The sequence below is a fragment of the Bolinopsis microptera genome, chromosome 1 (genome assembly GCF_026151205.1).
Source record: "Bolinopsis microptera isolate Bmic1 chromosome 1, MBARI_Bmic_1.0, whole genome shotgun sequence".
In the NCBI taxonomy this organism is placed as follows: Eukaryota; Metazoa; Ctenophora; class Tentaculata; order Lobata; family Bolinopsidae; genus Bolinopsis; species Bolinopsis microptera.
In genome coordinates this window covers 17,854,138-17,869,512 of record NC_087072.1, presented here as the reverse complement: position 1 = coordinate 17,869,512, position 15,375 = coordinate 17,854,138, and the positions used below count along the sequence as shown (strand labels likewise).

Here is a 15,375-nt window from a genome sequence, read left to right as displayed (position 1 = left end):
TGTGTAATGATGTATTATGATTATGATTTTTAACTAAAAGATCAACTGTCATTTGAATTGCTAGAAATATAACAATCACTCAGATCTCTTAAGAAAATGTAAATGGGTTTCTTCAGGTTGCCAGCTGTTTCATATCATTGCATCAAATTAGTGTAAATGTAATGGGATACATTTAAGGTGGAACTGTAAATTTCTGATTCGCTGGATTTTAGAGCCTAACCAATCTAAATTCAATTTGACGGTCCTGTTGTTTTATCTCGCGGTTTTAATTTTTGCAGGTTAGTAATCATTATTTTTTAAACAAATCGCTTAATAACTGCGGTACTAGAAACCGTTCAGGAACTTAAAAAAGCACCTATTAGTACCATTAAGTTACTTTTTTAAAAAGTTTATCAAATTCTGTTGAAATGAACCATCATGGAGAGGAGGTGTCAGGATCAAGAAAAGAAAAGATCCTGTCCCGTAATCGAGTTAGTTACTTGATCTTCCAGTCACATTCCTGCTCTTCGTCCTTACTGAGTAAGTTACTCTAATTAAGAAAAACGTCACGTGAATATTGTTTTTCCGATAACAAATTTTTGGCATCACACAAAATTCAAACTCGATCCGCGCCAGACTAACTCCCACGTCATCATTTCCTCGACCCTTTTCCGTACTCCGTTTGTTGATTTTTTTCAATTTGATTTTTCATGTTCATATTGTTCAACCGTCATAAAATTTGGTAACCATTAAAAAATCTGGCACAACATTTGTGAGCGATTGAGTTACGTACACTTCCACTCTTGGCACTGCGTATATGACGATTATATAGGCATCCGTCATTACAAAAATCTAATGAAAATAAAAAACAACCGTTCCTATCGACAACATTCGTAAAAATGTTTATTGGATGTGCCCTGATTTGATATTTAATGGTCAAGCGCGTGACTCCGGTAAAATTAACTGACATCACGATCAAAACATGACGATTTGGTAATCTAATTCGTTTCGAGCCAATAACCTCGTATTTGATAAACACATTACTCTGTCCCACTCTCGTCAGCAGTTCCAGTTCCAACCCGTTGTTTTTCATAACAGAGCGATTTATCTTTTGACTTTTGTGTTGATGTAATCCCGTAATGTCTTGCTTATCCTCAACCAATAATTTCCGGATTCTCAACGCAACTTGATTATCTAATGTTTTCAAACCGTTATTAATGTTTTTGTTCATTATACTCGTGGTATTTCTAATTCGTTTCGAGCCATATTTCTATTAGTCAGGATCATAGTACTATTGTCAATATGTTACAATAGTCGGATTAAATTAGTTAAAATCTGGAATAAATAAGAATATCAGTATTGCACTCTGCAGTGCCATCGCAACTTTAACCTGACAAATTTCAGTTCTCTATGACAACCAACAAGTTAAAGAATCCATCTTTGGTAAGTCTTAATTCACTACTCAGCAACAACCTCTGCTCATTGAAGTATTAGTAAAGCCGAATTGATTTTGTCCATAACTGAGGGGTATATAAGCCAAACCTGCCCAAGCTAGAGAGCCATGGCAGAGCCAGCAAGTAAAGCCCGAACCAAAACACACTGTACCAACTAAGTATATAAAATAACAACATGTAAACAATAGAAAATATAATAAAGGTATATAGATAATAGAAAGGAGGGACAAACCGGGCCCCTTCCACGGACCGAAGAGTATGAAGTTCCTGTATGTTGGGACTTGGGAGTTCTCCTCTTCTATTTTATTGGGGGAGGGCGAGGACTGAGGAGGGCTTATCTTGACTTCTTTAGACGGGTATAATGGTTCCTGTGGACGTTATGTCCTGTGTATTAAATGGGTTACGGGAATCTTTTATACACTAGAGTGCAAGTCGTTATTACAAAACGACGTATGACTATGAGAGACCTTAGTGAATCTAGAAGGATCGGGGAATAGGACTAAAGGCAAGCGTTCACGCAAAAACCCGGCTCACTCATGCGACTAACGCGAAGCGAGGCCATGTGAGCCCCACAATCACCACGCCACGACACGCCACACGACACACGATCGCATGAGCGGCCAATGATCAGGTCCCAATGACAAAGCCAATCGCCAAGCAAACCCAACACACATAGCAAATGTGACACACTTCAGCACCGCACCACCACCCTTCAAGGCAACAGCTGCCAAACTCACCCGTCACAATATGACAAACTTTAAGAGACGAACAAAACCACCGCCCAATTGATAACTCCTGTTGCTGACACAATCAGAAAATTCAAGAAAACAACAAAGAAAGAAAAAATTGAAATCATCGAGAGCAAGACCGGGTACACAAACCACTGCACATTGTGCTGGAACACCATGTTGACATGCAGGTGTTCGTGTGTGGAGTTGTGCAGTGCACAACTCCACACACGAACACCTGCATGTCAACATGGTGTTCCAGCACCAGTAGTCAGTTCCACCAACCACATACTCAGACAAAGCCCGAGAATCCCACTGACGATATTCACGCTCTCGCTCATCAGCCCGTTCACATCAGACAGACCAGTAGTGGTGACAACTTACAACCGCATCCATCAGAGCTCGCCCCCCCCAAACCCAAAATTCCCGCTAGGTCCCGCCCATTAACCGTTCGACCGGCGTTCCCCTCCGCCCGCCTCTGTGCCGCCCGACAGTATCAGACTCCAACTCACCAGTACCACACTCCCCGCCAGACTCATCATCGCTACATCACTACATTCCTCATCACTACCACCCGGCTACCACCCGCTACATCACTACATTCCTCATCACTACCACCCGGCACACAAGAGCCAGAACCACCCCGCTGAAACCCTCCAGACACCACCGCATCAGCATATCCGAGTACACCGAATCAGAACCATCCATCCCGACATCAGCCGCACCTGAGTCAGCCCCCGACAGCGGTTGCAGAATGGTAGAACCCCCATACGACTCCCCCCCCCCCCCCCCCGACGACACCCACCAATATGTGAGGACAGACTGCATTCACCGAAAAAAGACCCGTCACCGAATGAGTAGGTCACAGAACCCACAACTGCAGTGCAAACGCATAATATGAGGGGTGTTAAAACCTTCATTATAAAATCATTTCATCTCCAGTTTTTTCATTCATCGTGAAAATGATGAGCTACTATTTTGTAAAGGATATTAATGTCATGGTTAGTATAAATTACTCGGTAAATTTCCAGGACTTGGAGAAGTATGACGGCACGAGGCGTCGTTCTTCTGCACTGGAGGCGCAAGGATTTCCAAGTTAGTTCCCAATTGTTTTTTTTTGATAACCACTGCAAAAATGGTATCTCAAAGTTGATCAACAACATTCAGTTGTTGAATAAGGCAGTATGCAAAATTTACATTATGTTGCAATTTGTATTGTTGTTTTGAACAAAATTCAAAACGGCTGATCTCGATAAAGGGGGCATATTGAATAATATTGATGTGTGGTACAACCCCGTATATTGGCTTGATCGGGAGGTAGCAGTTTGCCGACAGAAAAGAATCCGTTGCTGTGGAAGTTCACCTGAGTACAATGGTATCTTCATCAAACACCAAACGGGCGCTGCAATCTATGCAAGTGTTAATTTTCGTAGGCTGACCTCGGTCACAACTTGTAACATGATTTCAAACTAGAATTGGATGGGATGCTTCGAAATTCGGAAAATTCGGCAGGATGCCTACTTTGACAAGGCTTCATAAAACACTGATGTGTGACCAGTTCCAAATTGAGAACATTTACAATGCAGTACTGATACCTTTTTTACAATTGTGATAAGATAATGATGTCTTCAGAAGTCTTCTCCGTGATGATGCACGCTGCACGTGCTAATGATTATGAATTTCATTGTCATGGGTATAACTGCTCTCGAGCTCACGGACATATGGAGCTCTGTGAGCTCGAGAGCAGTATATTACTAGACTGAATAAGTCTGGAAAAGCGCTTTAAATCGCTTATAATCGCATATTGTTTAACATGCTAAGACCACCAAACTCCCCCGTATCTGGTAACAAAGAACTAAAACTAGAAGGTAGCAAGGGTTACGCTTTAGCAGTATTATATTGCTTAATGATTTATGAAAGTCATAAAAGTGGTTACAATCGCTTCCTAAATCTTGGCGCCAGTAAATGGAAATTTAGAAAAGTGGTTAAATTGTGCTTGGAACTGGCCTTAGGAGCTGGCACAGAGAACTCTGTAAAGGTAACACGACTCTCGTCCGACAGCACTATTTCCTTGTGTTTGAGGAGATATATTAAATTCGCCCAAACTTGCACAGATTATCCGTCCTATAACTATCTTTAGTTAATCCTTGTTAAAGGTCTATATTACGAATCGTTGTTTAGTGTGTTTTGTAATTAAACCCGTGCAATACACACTATATAAAACAATTGAGGTCTGGCTATATCGGTCAGGTACGGTTCATTCTGGGGCATCATACAATGCACCATACAATGCATCATACAATGCACCGTGCAGGGTTGCCAATAAACTTACTACCAGTTCCCTATATTTACATTTAGGATCAGTGGTGAGACTGAGGCGTCTTCTGTGACTGGAGCTGGAAAGTAACGTTATTAACTGTCGATGTTCACTCGGTATAGTAGGGCCTCTTCTTCTTCGTGGTCATGCTCAAGAATCTTAAGTCAAGATGGCCACTATAAGATTGAGCATCGGAACCCTATGGCTATAGGGTACTTACTACTTACATCGCCAATAAAACGGACTTAACGCCCCTGTAAAGTTATGTTTCTGGTGGCCAAGCTGGGACCTAGGGCACTAACATATATGACGATATAAAGAGTAAAATGTTATGATCTCACGATAACCTGTACAGTGTACACTGTACAGTGTACACTGTACGTGTATAACTATACTCAGTACTGTGGTTAAATGTAACAATACTTCTGACATATAATTTCAAATTCAATACTCTCACAATATGTGACATATGAGTCATATAATTAGCATATGAGTCATATAATAATTTTAATACTTTCAACACTACTATATATATCAAATTATTCCTTTCCTGATAAGAGCATTTTCATTGTCGCATCAAACGGGATCAATAGAAATTTACCCAAGAAAACAGTCATATAATACCTCATAAATACCCTTCGCTTATAAATGAAGAGCTTGTCAATATTCAAACAGGTCTTAGTGCCAAGTAGAGTGTGCGTGGAACATATTGTAATACGTGTGTTCAATAAAATTAAATACTAAATAGATAGTGATTATTCATTTCTTTCCTCCGATCTATGGGTTGTATGCTAGGTTTTTATGTTCCATGTAAGTAAATAGTAAATACCCTACACATTACACAATATGCTTTCTAATCTCGATGAAGTCATTAATTACTCTCTTTATTGTAACGGTTACTGTATAATGGTAGCAGTGCAGCTTACAGCTGGCACTGTTTCGTATCGATATGTTTTTGTTTCCAGGGTAATATTGCATTTTTTCTTTGCTTTGTAACGTCATTCTTCCGCACTAAAGTACTCTTAGAATGTTTGCTGAAATTCAACATTTCAGAGGGTTTCTCGATTGTCATTCTATCATTGTAACTATCACTCTTTAGTCTTTATACAAAAGTAATATGTAGTTTAAAGCAGATATGGGTGTAATTTTGTAGCGAATTTCAAAAGGCTTGCTGCATTATAAATATAATAATATTATAGTGCAGCTGTTATATATGCTTGCAGCACTAGTGCAGCTGTTACACTTACACAAACTTGCAGCACTAGTGCAGCTACAAGGAGGGTCCTGCTCATGACATCCCTGAACTGAAAAGACATATTGTAGACTGCTGTAGAGATGTTTCAGTAGTTATCCTTTCGCAACAGTTATGTTTCACTATTCATTTTCCGCCAGGAATTCTTTAATAATTCCTAAGGCTCAAGTAGCACGCTTAAAGCATGGCATGGGGTACGTGATATCAGATTTACACAGTGGGAATTTTTAGGGTAGCCCAATTAAGGAGTCGTGTCACATAATCACCCAATCAATTTGCTAACAAGATAACTACGTTCAAAGTATCTTTTTTGAAGATCCAGACTTTGTTGCTCGTGATCTTTCTCCACTTATTAATATTTTACCGGGGTAAGCACAGGGCTCTAATGCTCTAAATTACAGTGGTCATGATCTATCCTATAGTGATAATGACCACAGTCCCCTGCGAAGAAGGATAACCTGATAATCCGATCGTTGGGTTCAGTTGTCGTATTTCCGATTTCGGTGCAGTTGTGATATGACTTGGGTTCAGTTGTCGTTTTGGGATTTAAGCTGATTGGTCACCCAATTAAGCTGATTGGGTGCCTGTTAACTGCGTGGGAACTAGGTTTAATTGGGTTCAGTTGTCGGTCACTCAAGATAAACTAAATGCTTGATAACTCATTCATTTCAAATCTATTTCACGTAATTTTCTCTGATCAGATGCAACATGAAATAATCTACCCGTCTACCATCTCTGAAAAAATTAGAGACAACAATACAGGTGTTTTAATAATGAATGGGCGTGGTCTAAAATATTAAAATTTTCAAATTTTGACGACGAAATCCTCGAACCAGAAGGTACAGTATGCTATCTGCAAAGCAACAGCTCTAAAATATAAAACACGGCGGAGCTATTAAGGCCAACATATGCTCAATGACTTTTGGCCCACCTTGTATAATGTATACACATCCGTACCATTTTACTGACACCACGGAATCAACTTTAACACGACGTTCTGCAAAAACCGTAAAAGATATACAACTGAAACTTTTTTGACGGGGTCAAATGCCTTAATGGCCTTCAAATCAGCATGAACAAATAAAAAATTGGCCAAGAAATAAGAATTTTAGTGCCCAAAATTTGGACCCCCAAGTGGTGTCAAAAACGCGAATTAAATAAGTGATAATTATTTTAGTCTCTTGAGTCACCACTTTATAGTTAGACGGGTTCCTGCTAGACGCTAGTAGTATCTAACACAGATCTACTGATTTCAGGACACCATAATGTTCCCGCATATTATGTTATAACTTATAGTTGCATCTTCATTACCTCAACTTAATTAAATTATGGTCAGCCCGCAGTTATATTCAGTCCAGATACCTCTGCAATTGCACAACAATGGCTAAAATAGTCTAGAACAACTATTTATGAAGTCTTATATAGAATATAGTAGGTAAATGGTAATACGAGTCATGTCTGTACCCAGACACTGTAGGTACAGTGTACATACTGTACCCAGACACTGTACAGTGTACATACTGTACCCAGACACTGTAGGTACTGTATACTTAATACTCTACCTATTTGCATCATTAAAGTTGTATACGTGTATTGTGTACTGCACATGACAGTGTACTTGAGGCAGTCATTATGCTCAATGTTTAGCTTTTCTTACTGTTCTATTGAGTTGCTGTGCGTTATTATCGTGTAGTGTGTAGTACATTGTGGTATTGTTGGGTCTACCTTGCTATATACGCTAGCATTACATATTCGATTATAACAAAGATTTTTGAATCTAATTGATCAGATCTCTGTTCCGTTTTGTCCATACTTCATCCGTTCATTTGTGACTACTTATTAGGATTGTTTAAAATGAGTCACACCAAACACAGGACACTATGACTGAGTATATTAAAGTCATTATTGTATATGCAGTTACTAAGTACTCATTGTATTACAGTGTAAGATTACTTACCATTGAGTCGTTATTAGCTGAAGTACACGAGCGCGATTGGTTTTGAGCACTGTTATGTAGTCTTTTAGCTGTTCAGCTATAAAGCTGCGTTGCGCCATCTTGATTCTTGATTTATGACATACGGCTTGGTGAATCCTTTTTTATTTCAGTATAATGATATCTCTTGGCCTAATTTTATAATTTAGGGTTTGGTATTCTCGATTCTGATCATTTCAGCCAAATTAAAAGTCGCGGAGAAGTAGTAAAAAGGTGGGAGGTGTCAAATTAAAAGTATTATTGCCAGGACCTGGCACATAGTTTTAGTAATTGCATGGTTGATTGTTCAGTCACAACGTCAAGGTAGTGGAACATAATGCATTACAACTGATGGTTTGACCTTATAGGAGTACAGTTGATCTATTTTGATCAAGGTGGTGACGATCATTACCACACCATGACACCAAGGCAACTTTAGGAAGTCTTTTGTATCGTCCAGGTTAAAAACCCCTGTTTAGTCATCACGCGGTCTGTCCTCGTTTCTTTTAAAGTACGTGTATAGCAATTGTCCATTTGTCCAGTTGTGAAATGCTAAAATACCACTAAATATTCATTTACCTAAATCCAAGATCTCTTGCACAGTTGATTTATTATTTATATTAGGTCATTCGGCTGTCCAGCACATTGACAAATAGAATTGCTGTCAAGGTTCTAGGTATTTAAAAAGGTTGCTTTTTGATATATTTGGTATAAGTGTACCTACCGTCGGTTGTGGAGCTTTTTCGTTGTAGCTATTTCATAATGAGGTGCTCTCAAATGTTTAAACTTAGAATATTAATCATTGTGCTAGAAATTGCAAAGGTTTATTTTCGATTCTGTCAGCTTTTCGGGCTCTCAAATCTCCCTGACTGTTGAAAAATAATACTGTGTTTGGTAAAAAAATCATTTGAATTTATCAAATCGTTTCTGATGGACACTTATTTAAATCACCCCATCATTCTGATTTAAAGGAATGAGTTAACTGGGAACGCGTGAGGTATAACGCGTGAGGTATAACGCGTGAGGTATAACCCCGAGGACAACCCCTACACACCTCATGATACGTTGAGAGATAGTTATTGTGAATGAGCTTTCACTACTCAGCCCTAACAGCAACAGGAAGTGACGATAGTCTGAACCGAAAGGGTTTTATCCATCAAGATTACCTTGATCACGATGCTAACATTGAGGATGAGTATGGTGAGGAAAAGCGCATCCTGATCACACTATACTACTAAAGCATCTTCGAAGTTAACTGTAGACACGATTCATATAGTTCCGTCATCTATTCTTCGTATTTTTATTTAGTTTTCCTTAATTATTGTCACAATATAAATTACATTTTACAGAAGAGTTGTATTATCACTCTCAGTATGACATGTTAAGGATTGGGGTATGTTAAGGTGTGTTTGAGTTGAGTACTCAATATAACCAAATGGTTTTTCAGCGATCTCAGTTCCAAAGGATGATATAGATGACAAGATATTATTGAAAAAGCAGTCTGTGAAGCGGGTCAGCCTCTAGAATATTTAATAATTGTTTATATTATCAATTGTTCATATAATGATTAACTGAAGAGTTATTCAGTACCATTGAACTCTTACCCAACATACTTTCGATGGTTGATATTAATCCTTTCTGTCAATCTGATCTGGCTTTTTCAATTCATCATCATTTTCAGGTATTTGGATATCCTATAACGATACCCTTCATCATCTCAAATGAGTTCTGTGAGAGATTTTCCTACTATGGAATGAGAAGTAAGGTTACACTTTTGTTAATTATATAAACTATGTAACTCATTTACTGGGTAAACTTGCCTCACTTCGATTGCATGTTTCTCAAGTGTCCCTAGAATAAAGGTATCAATCCTTAGGAAACCCTGGTTACATCTTTGACGTACTTTTCACCAATTGTTTTATCCTGTAGAATCATTGCCATGATTTCAGCTGTACTCATGATTTATCTCACGAAAAAGCTAATGATGAACAAGGATGATGCTTCTGATTGGTATCACGAATTTGTTGCTCTATGCTATGCAACCCCTCTTCTAGGAGCACTAATCGCTGATGTTTTCCTTGGAAAGTATCTGTAAGTACACAATAACATATTATAAGGATGAATCTTAATCCCAGTTTTTATTAATCAATTGAATAATTGATATTGCACTGATTGATAATCCTTACTTTCAGGACCATCTTGATACTCTCGGTGGTGTATTGTATTGGTAATGCCATAATGGCACTCACTGCTGTCGGCATGTGGTTTCCAGCAGCGAGTAATCCAGAGGGGGCAACCGACATTCAGCCTCAGACGTGGGGACCTTTGTTAGGACTTCAAATAATTGCTTTGGGGACTGGTGGTATTAAACCCTGTGTTTCTAGTTTCGGTGGCGATCAATTCCTTAAATCAGAGGTAGGTATCCCTAAACTAACCATAATACAATTGGATTATCATATTTTAATACATTTAAACCTCTTAAGAATTCCAAACCGTTGTCCATGTTATTTAGTGCTTGCACTTGTCGGATGTCCGATTGGTTCGTGCATCGTCTTGAACATATGGAATACTTTGTCTCGTATATTGCGCGATTTATACAGCTAGTTTTATCGCAGATTTTATCATTCATTTTTGGGCAAAAATAAAGTTCAATATTTCGTTTCAGTCAGGAAGAGTTCAACGGTATTTCTCCATGTTTTACTTCTCGATCAATGCTGGCAGCACAGTGGCAACTCTTTTAACTCCCGAGCTCAGAAGTTAGTCTTGATTGACACTGAAAATAGTAATAAAGTTAATAGTTCAATTTGGCAATTTTAACATTCATTGATTGCAACTCGTACAAAAATGTATAAAAATACGTCTTCAGGTTCAAGCTGTATGGGTGAAACGACTTGCTTCCCATTAGCGTTTGGTGTGCCAGCCTTTTTCATGGTACTGGCTGTGATAGCGTTCGTGTTGGCCAGTAAATGGTATGTCAAAGTTCCTCCCCTAGGAAACCCCATCGTCGATGTTGCTAAAGTCTCTTGGGTGCGTAAAATAAAAACTAAGATTTCTAAAACATTGCCTACAGTTGTGAGAAGTGTACTTATTTTAAAGTCTAATTTCACGGAAGAGTTTTTATTAATGGAAAGAAAAACAATAGCTGCGGATTGAAGTTGTCGCCAATCTTGCAAATCATATTCATTTGTTCAGGCAATGGCCACCAGTAAAACGAGTCCGGAAGAGCTCTTTGGTGTGAGTTGATATCTATAAATAGCTTTATAGTTGTATCTGTTATTTTGACATTGAGGGAATCGGAGACTTATGTTATTGGTATCCCAAAAAACCCATATGATCGTATGTGTATACTGTATATGATCAGGACGATATGATTTATTTCAGGCAAAGAAAGTCGCTGAAACTAAACAGCTATTTAGAGTTCTGGCTGTCTTTATCCCATTTCCATTTTTCTGGGCCCTGTTTGAGCAACAAGGAAGCAGGTGGATTGTGCAGGCCCAAAGACTGAACGGGCAACTTGTTAGTAAACACTTCTTTATCGGCCCAAGTTACCACAATTATCTTTGCTGATTTTATTTACAGCAGCTCCGACTAATTCCCTAATTTTTAACTTCACCATCAAACAATGAACACTGTTTCAGGGGAGCATCACAATCAAGCCAGATCAGATGCAAGTGTTTAATCCACTGCTAATTTTGGTTATGATTCCTGTGTTCGAGACTGTGGTGTATCCATTGATGAAAAAAGTTGGCATACCCACCGGGTAAGTAGAGTAGTTTCTGATTGAATTGAATGAAAGAACATTCGTTTATAAACGAATGCTCTTTCATGTATAATTGTATAAATACATCTCAATTGTAATCTTATCAATCTATTCAATAAATCAAACGGCAACTAGCATATCAATCTATCATATGAAATCTGTTTTTAGTCGTGACTTTTTTCAGGGCTACCTTCCGAATGGTAGCTGGAATGGTCCTCGTTGCATGTTCTTTCTTAATTTGTGGATTTGTCGAACTTGGAATGGAGGTAACACTTATTTTGTCAAATTGTCAATGATATGACTAAGTTATCTTAGCATTTCATTGTTCTTTTAACAATTTTATTGAAATATGGTCATATCAGTAAAACAATTTATGTAATTACTTAATTTGACCAAAACCCATAATCATGGGTAGAGTGTACCGCTGCCAGTGTCTCTCTTTTCCAAACAAAAGGAAATGATATTAATTTGAGGAACAGTCCGCTAATGCAAATTGATACCGAGAATGAAATCGGTCGCTCGCTTTTTCAAATCAATAAGCTTTATTACAATTCGTGAGCCGTGATCGAATGGAAAAAGCGAGCGACCGATTTCATTCTCGGTATCAATTTGCATTAGCGGACTGTTCATCAAATTAATATCATTTCCTTTTGTTTGGAAAAGAGAGACACTGGCAGCGGTACACTCTACCCATGATTATGGGTTTTGGTCAAATATCATCTCTTTTTGATTATAATGTCAGGATAATTTACACAGCTAGTCGAAACTTCATTAACAAGGAGGTAATTTCGACGATTTCGAAATTCTGCCTTTGAAAACGTTTCCTTGTGTTTAGTTAGGTATATCTGTCGATAACCGACTGAATATGGCACTTTTTACTCATTCAAGTTGGCATTAAATTCATATATAATGCCATTTAAATATCGTGGAAAGCAGAATATATTCGAAATCACGAATGAGCAAAATTCTCACCTTTCGCACGTGCAAACTTTGAGCGGACGTTGCGTGCGCATACAATATTGAATCACCGTAAATTTTTGCATAGTGGTATTTAATATATAGTTTGATAAGCATGCAAAGTTTCAGAAGATTTCAAAAAGAACTTGGATCACAACGGGACTCCAAAGTTGATAAAAATCGTGAAAATCAAAATTTTTAGTGATTTTAGCTATTTTAAATCAATTTGGGCGTGTCCCCACGTGTGCAACTTTTCGATTTTTAACTTTAAAACTAGCCTATAACACAATTTACACCTTAAAAAGCAAAATTGAGCTCCACAACCTAAGGGATAGCCCAACACCAGAGAATACTAATTCACAACTTTTGTGTTTTTATAAAATTATTCTTCAAAAAAGCACTAACTTCAATAGCAAATATCTTTATGAAGGAGTAAGATAGGAAACTTTTCCGGTAGATTTTTAGAATGCTTGAACAATTATCTAAGGTGAAAATGTCCTCAGATTTTGAATAAAATTACTCTTTAATGGTGTAAAATCGATTTGAAAAGTTGTTGTTTTGTCAAAAATCAAGTTTTAAAAACACTTAAATTGATGACGTCATCAAGTGATGATGATGATGATAAATTATTTTTCAATATAAAGTAAACTAAAGTATAAACGATTATCTTTAAAACCTGTGGTTCGAAATGACTGTATCTTTTATACTTTTGAATCTACGGACACTTAAATGTAGGCTACAATTGACTGCAAAAAGCGTCTATACATATTATTATATATCTTCACGACAATCTGTTGTAAAACAGGGGTTCCAGAAAACCCACTTCCCGATACTCCTGAAACATGAAATTTTTTTTACTGTCGACTTGGACAAGGTCTAGACGCCCTGCAAAGTTTCAGATCTCTAACTCAATTTTAACATGGTTTTTAAGGCACCTGAATATGGCGATTTTGGGTTTTTTACCTAATTTCGTATAACATGCTGGCGCGTATTTTGCGCAAATTTCTTAAAAACCTCCATATAACTATTTCTTATTCCTGTCATCTTTAACATTGAATTAGAATGTTTTGAACTTAAATGAACCTGCTGAACTACTTTCGAAAAAGTCTTAATGCCTGGAAAACAATAAAGGGGATATAATAGTATAGGGGGTAAATAGTATTGTGGATATAAGGGCGACGGTAATGCTTGCCAGCATTGTGATATAAAAACAATTTATGGCGCATTGTATAACATATCTTCCAAACCCCTTGATAGGAACGAGTTGCTGCGTACAATGAAGCACATATGTCCAGCTACACTCTGGAGACTCTACCCCAGGAATTTCAGTTACACATCCTCACCACTATCCCCCAAATCTTCATCATCACTTGCGGAGAAATCTTGTGTTCTATCACTGGTCTTGAATTTGCTTACGCTTATGTAAGTCGTAGGATCATACTTAATTTGAATTAAGATGTTTTACTGTTTTAAATATATTCCCAATTAGAAAGCCATTTTTTGAAATGTTGTTGTACCAACCATTATTCTGTTTCAGGCTCCAGCCTCCATGAAATCAGTCTGTCAGTCTTTCTTCCTCCTCACAAATGCATTCGGAAACATCATCACCATCATCTTTACCAAGGCAACCAAGAGAGATGTAAGTCCTAGTTGATTGCCCTTATATCAGGTCCAGGGAATTTTACATTTAGACATTAGGTCAAATGTACTTACAAAAATTTTACACATGTTTCTCCAACGTGAACATTGAGTCATTATAATATGGATCGGTCACTAAATTGTTGATTCAGTTAAAATACTAGTTTGGTGTGCAGTTTCACATTCTTTGTGCATGGAAAGTGGAAAATCAGTTTACAAATATTCCGTAGTTAATCTCAAAATTATTATTTTCAGCTTCATCTCTACTTTATGTGGGCAGGAATTGAGATTGCGGCCGCTATTGCCATGTTCTTCATTACTCGACAAGTAATAGGTCCACTGGAAAAATTCAAGTTGGAGAGCTGCCAAGAAGAAGCAGTCAAGCCTGAAGATGTTCAGATGAAGGAGGTTAAGAAGAAATAACTGCACAGTTTTCTGTTGATCAGAAACTACCACATTCCACCGAGTTTTAATTACTATTAGTTTACTAGGAAAATTTTCTAGGACACTTTTTTAGGACACATAATTTTAATTGTTTACTATTTTAGGGTTCAAATTTCAATTTTAATGCTACAATGCTAACATTGGTAATAGTTACGGAAATTTGTTGCTAGTATGTTAGGTATTACAGTATTACTATGTTTTATTTAGCTATAATATATGATATAACTAATTTATTGCTTAAATTTATGTTATGCCAAGTGCTCGAATGATTCAATAAATTTGTGTTCTAGAACTGAAAATCATAATGTCCATCGAGCACCAAGGAATTGGCGAATACATTGCCGTAGGGTTTATGTTTTGTATAGGTTTTAGAGGTTCTTAGTATTAAGAATAAAATATGAGGTTGATTATCATTGCGCAGATATGATCATCGACATATTTCTATTAACTTGTAATTACAAATTTCATGATTTATGCCCATAAAAATATTGAGGTGTTATGGATATTGGATATCAAGCAATAAATTTGTAATGTAAAGAACATTTGATTAACACTTTAAGATTTCGACTCTTTGAAAAAAATTCTATCGCCTGTACCAACAGATGTCCCTGTCCCTGTCCCTGTCCCTGTCCCTGTCCCTGTCCCTGTCCCTGTCCCTGTCCCTGTCCCTGTCCCTGTCCCTGTCCCTGTCCCTGTCCCTGTCCCTGTCCCTGTCCCTGTCCCTGTCCCTGTCCCTGTCCCTGTCCCTGTCCCTGTCCCTGTCCCTGTCCCTGTCCCTGTCCCTGTCCCTGTCCCTGTCCCTGTCCCTGTCCCTGTCCCTGTCCCTGTCCCCCTGTCCCTGTCCCTGTCCCTGTCCCTGTCCCTGTCCCTGTCC

General features: G+C 37.9%; 1 protein-coding gene across 2 annotated transcripts; it reads left to right on the top strand.

Moving 5' to 3' along the window:
- Nucleotides 1–439: 439 nt before the first annotated feature.
- On the top strand, nt 440–14,987 carry LOC134819289 (solute carrier family 15 member 2-like). 2 transcript variants are annotated; one of them, XM_063829165.1, is made up of 16 exons: nt 440–519; nt 1,384–1,422; nt 3,193–3,256; nt 9,150–9,214; nt 9,384–9,462; nt 9,652–9,793; nt 9,895–10,117; nt 10,368–10,458; nt 10,569–10,729; nt 10,895–10,936; nt 11,084–11,218; nt 11,341–11,462; nt 11,647–11,728; nt 13,677–13,841; nt 13,957–14,058; nt 14,313–14,987. In XM_063829165.1, the coding sequence occupies exons 2-16, from the start codon at nt 1,390–1,392 to the stop codon at nt 14,478–14,480; spliced, it is 1,674 nt and encodes a 557-aa protein (XP_063685235.1). In that variant the 5' UTR covers nt 440–519; nt 1,384–1,389; the 3' UTR covers nt 14,481–14,987. The 2 variants fall into 2 exon arrangements, with proteins under 2 accessions (XP_063685235.1, XP_063685226.1); XM_063829156.1 differs by lacking the exons at nt 440–519; nt 1,384–1,422; nt 3,193–3,256 and adding an exon at nt 8,672–8,902.
- The last annotated feature ends 388 nt before the right edge of the window (nt 14,988–15,375 follow it).

Bases quoted from the DNA above. Each gene is read 5' to 3' on its own strand.
- LOC134819289 (XM_063829156.1), top strand. From the start codon at position 8,788: ATGAGCTTTCACTACTCAGCCCTAACAGCAACAGGAAGTGACGATAGT. The intron at 10,118-10,367 runs GTAGGTATCCCT...ATTTCGTTTCAG, and splicing joins ATCAATTCCTTAAATCAGAG to TCAGGAAGAGTTCAACGGTA. The intron at 10,730-10,894 runs GTGCGTAAAATA...TCATTTGTTCAG, and splicing joins ATGTTGCTAAAGTCTCTTGG to GCAATGGCCACCAGTAAAAC.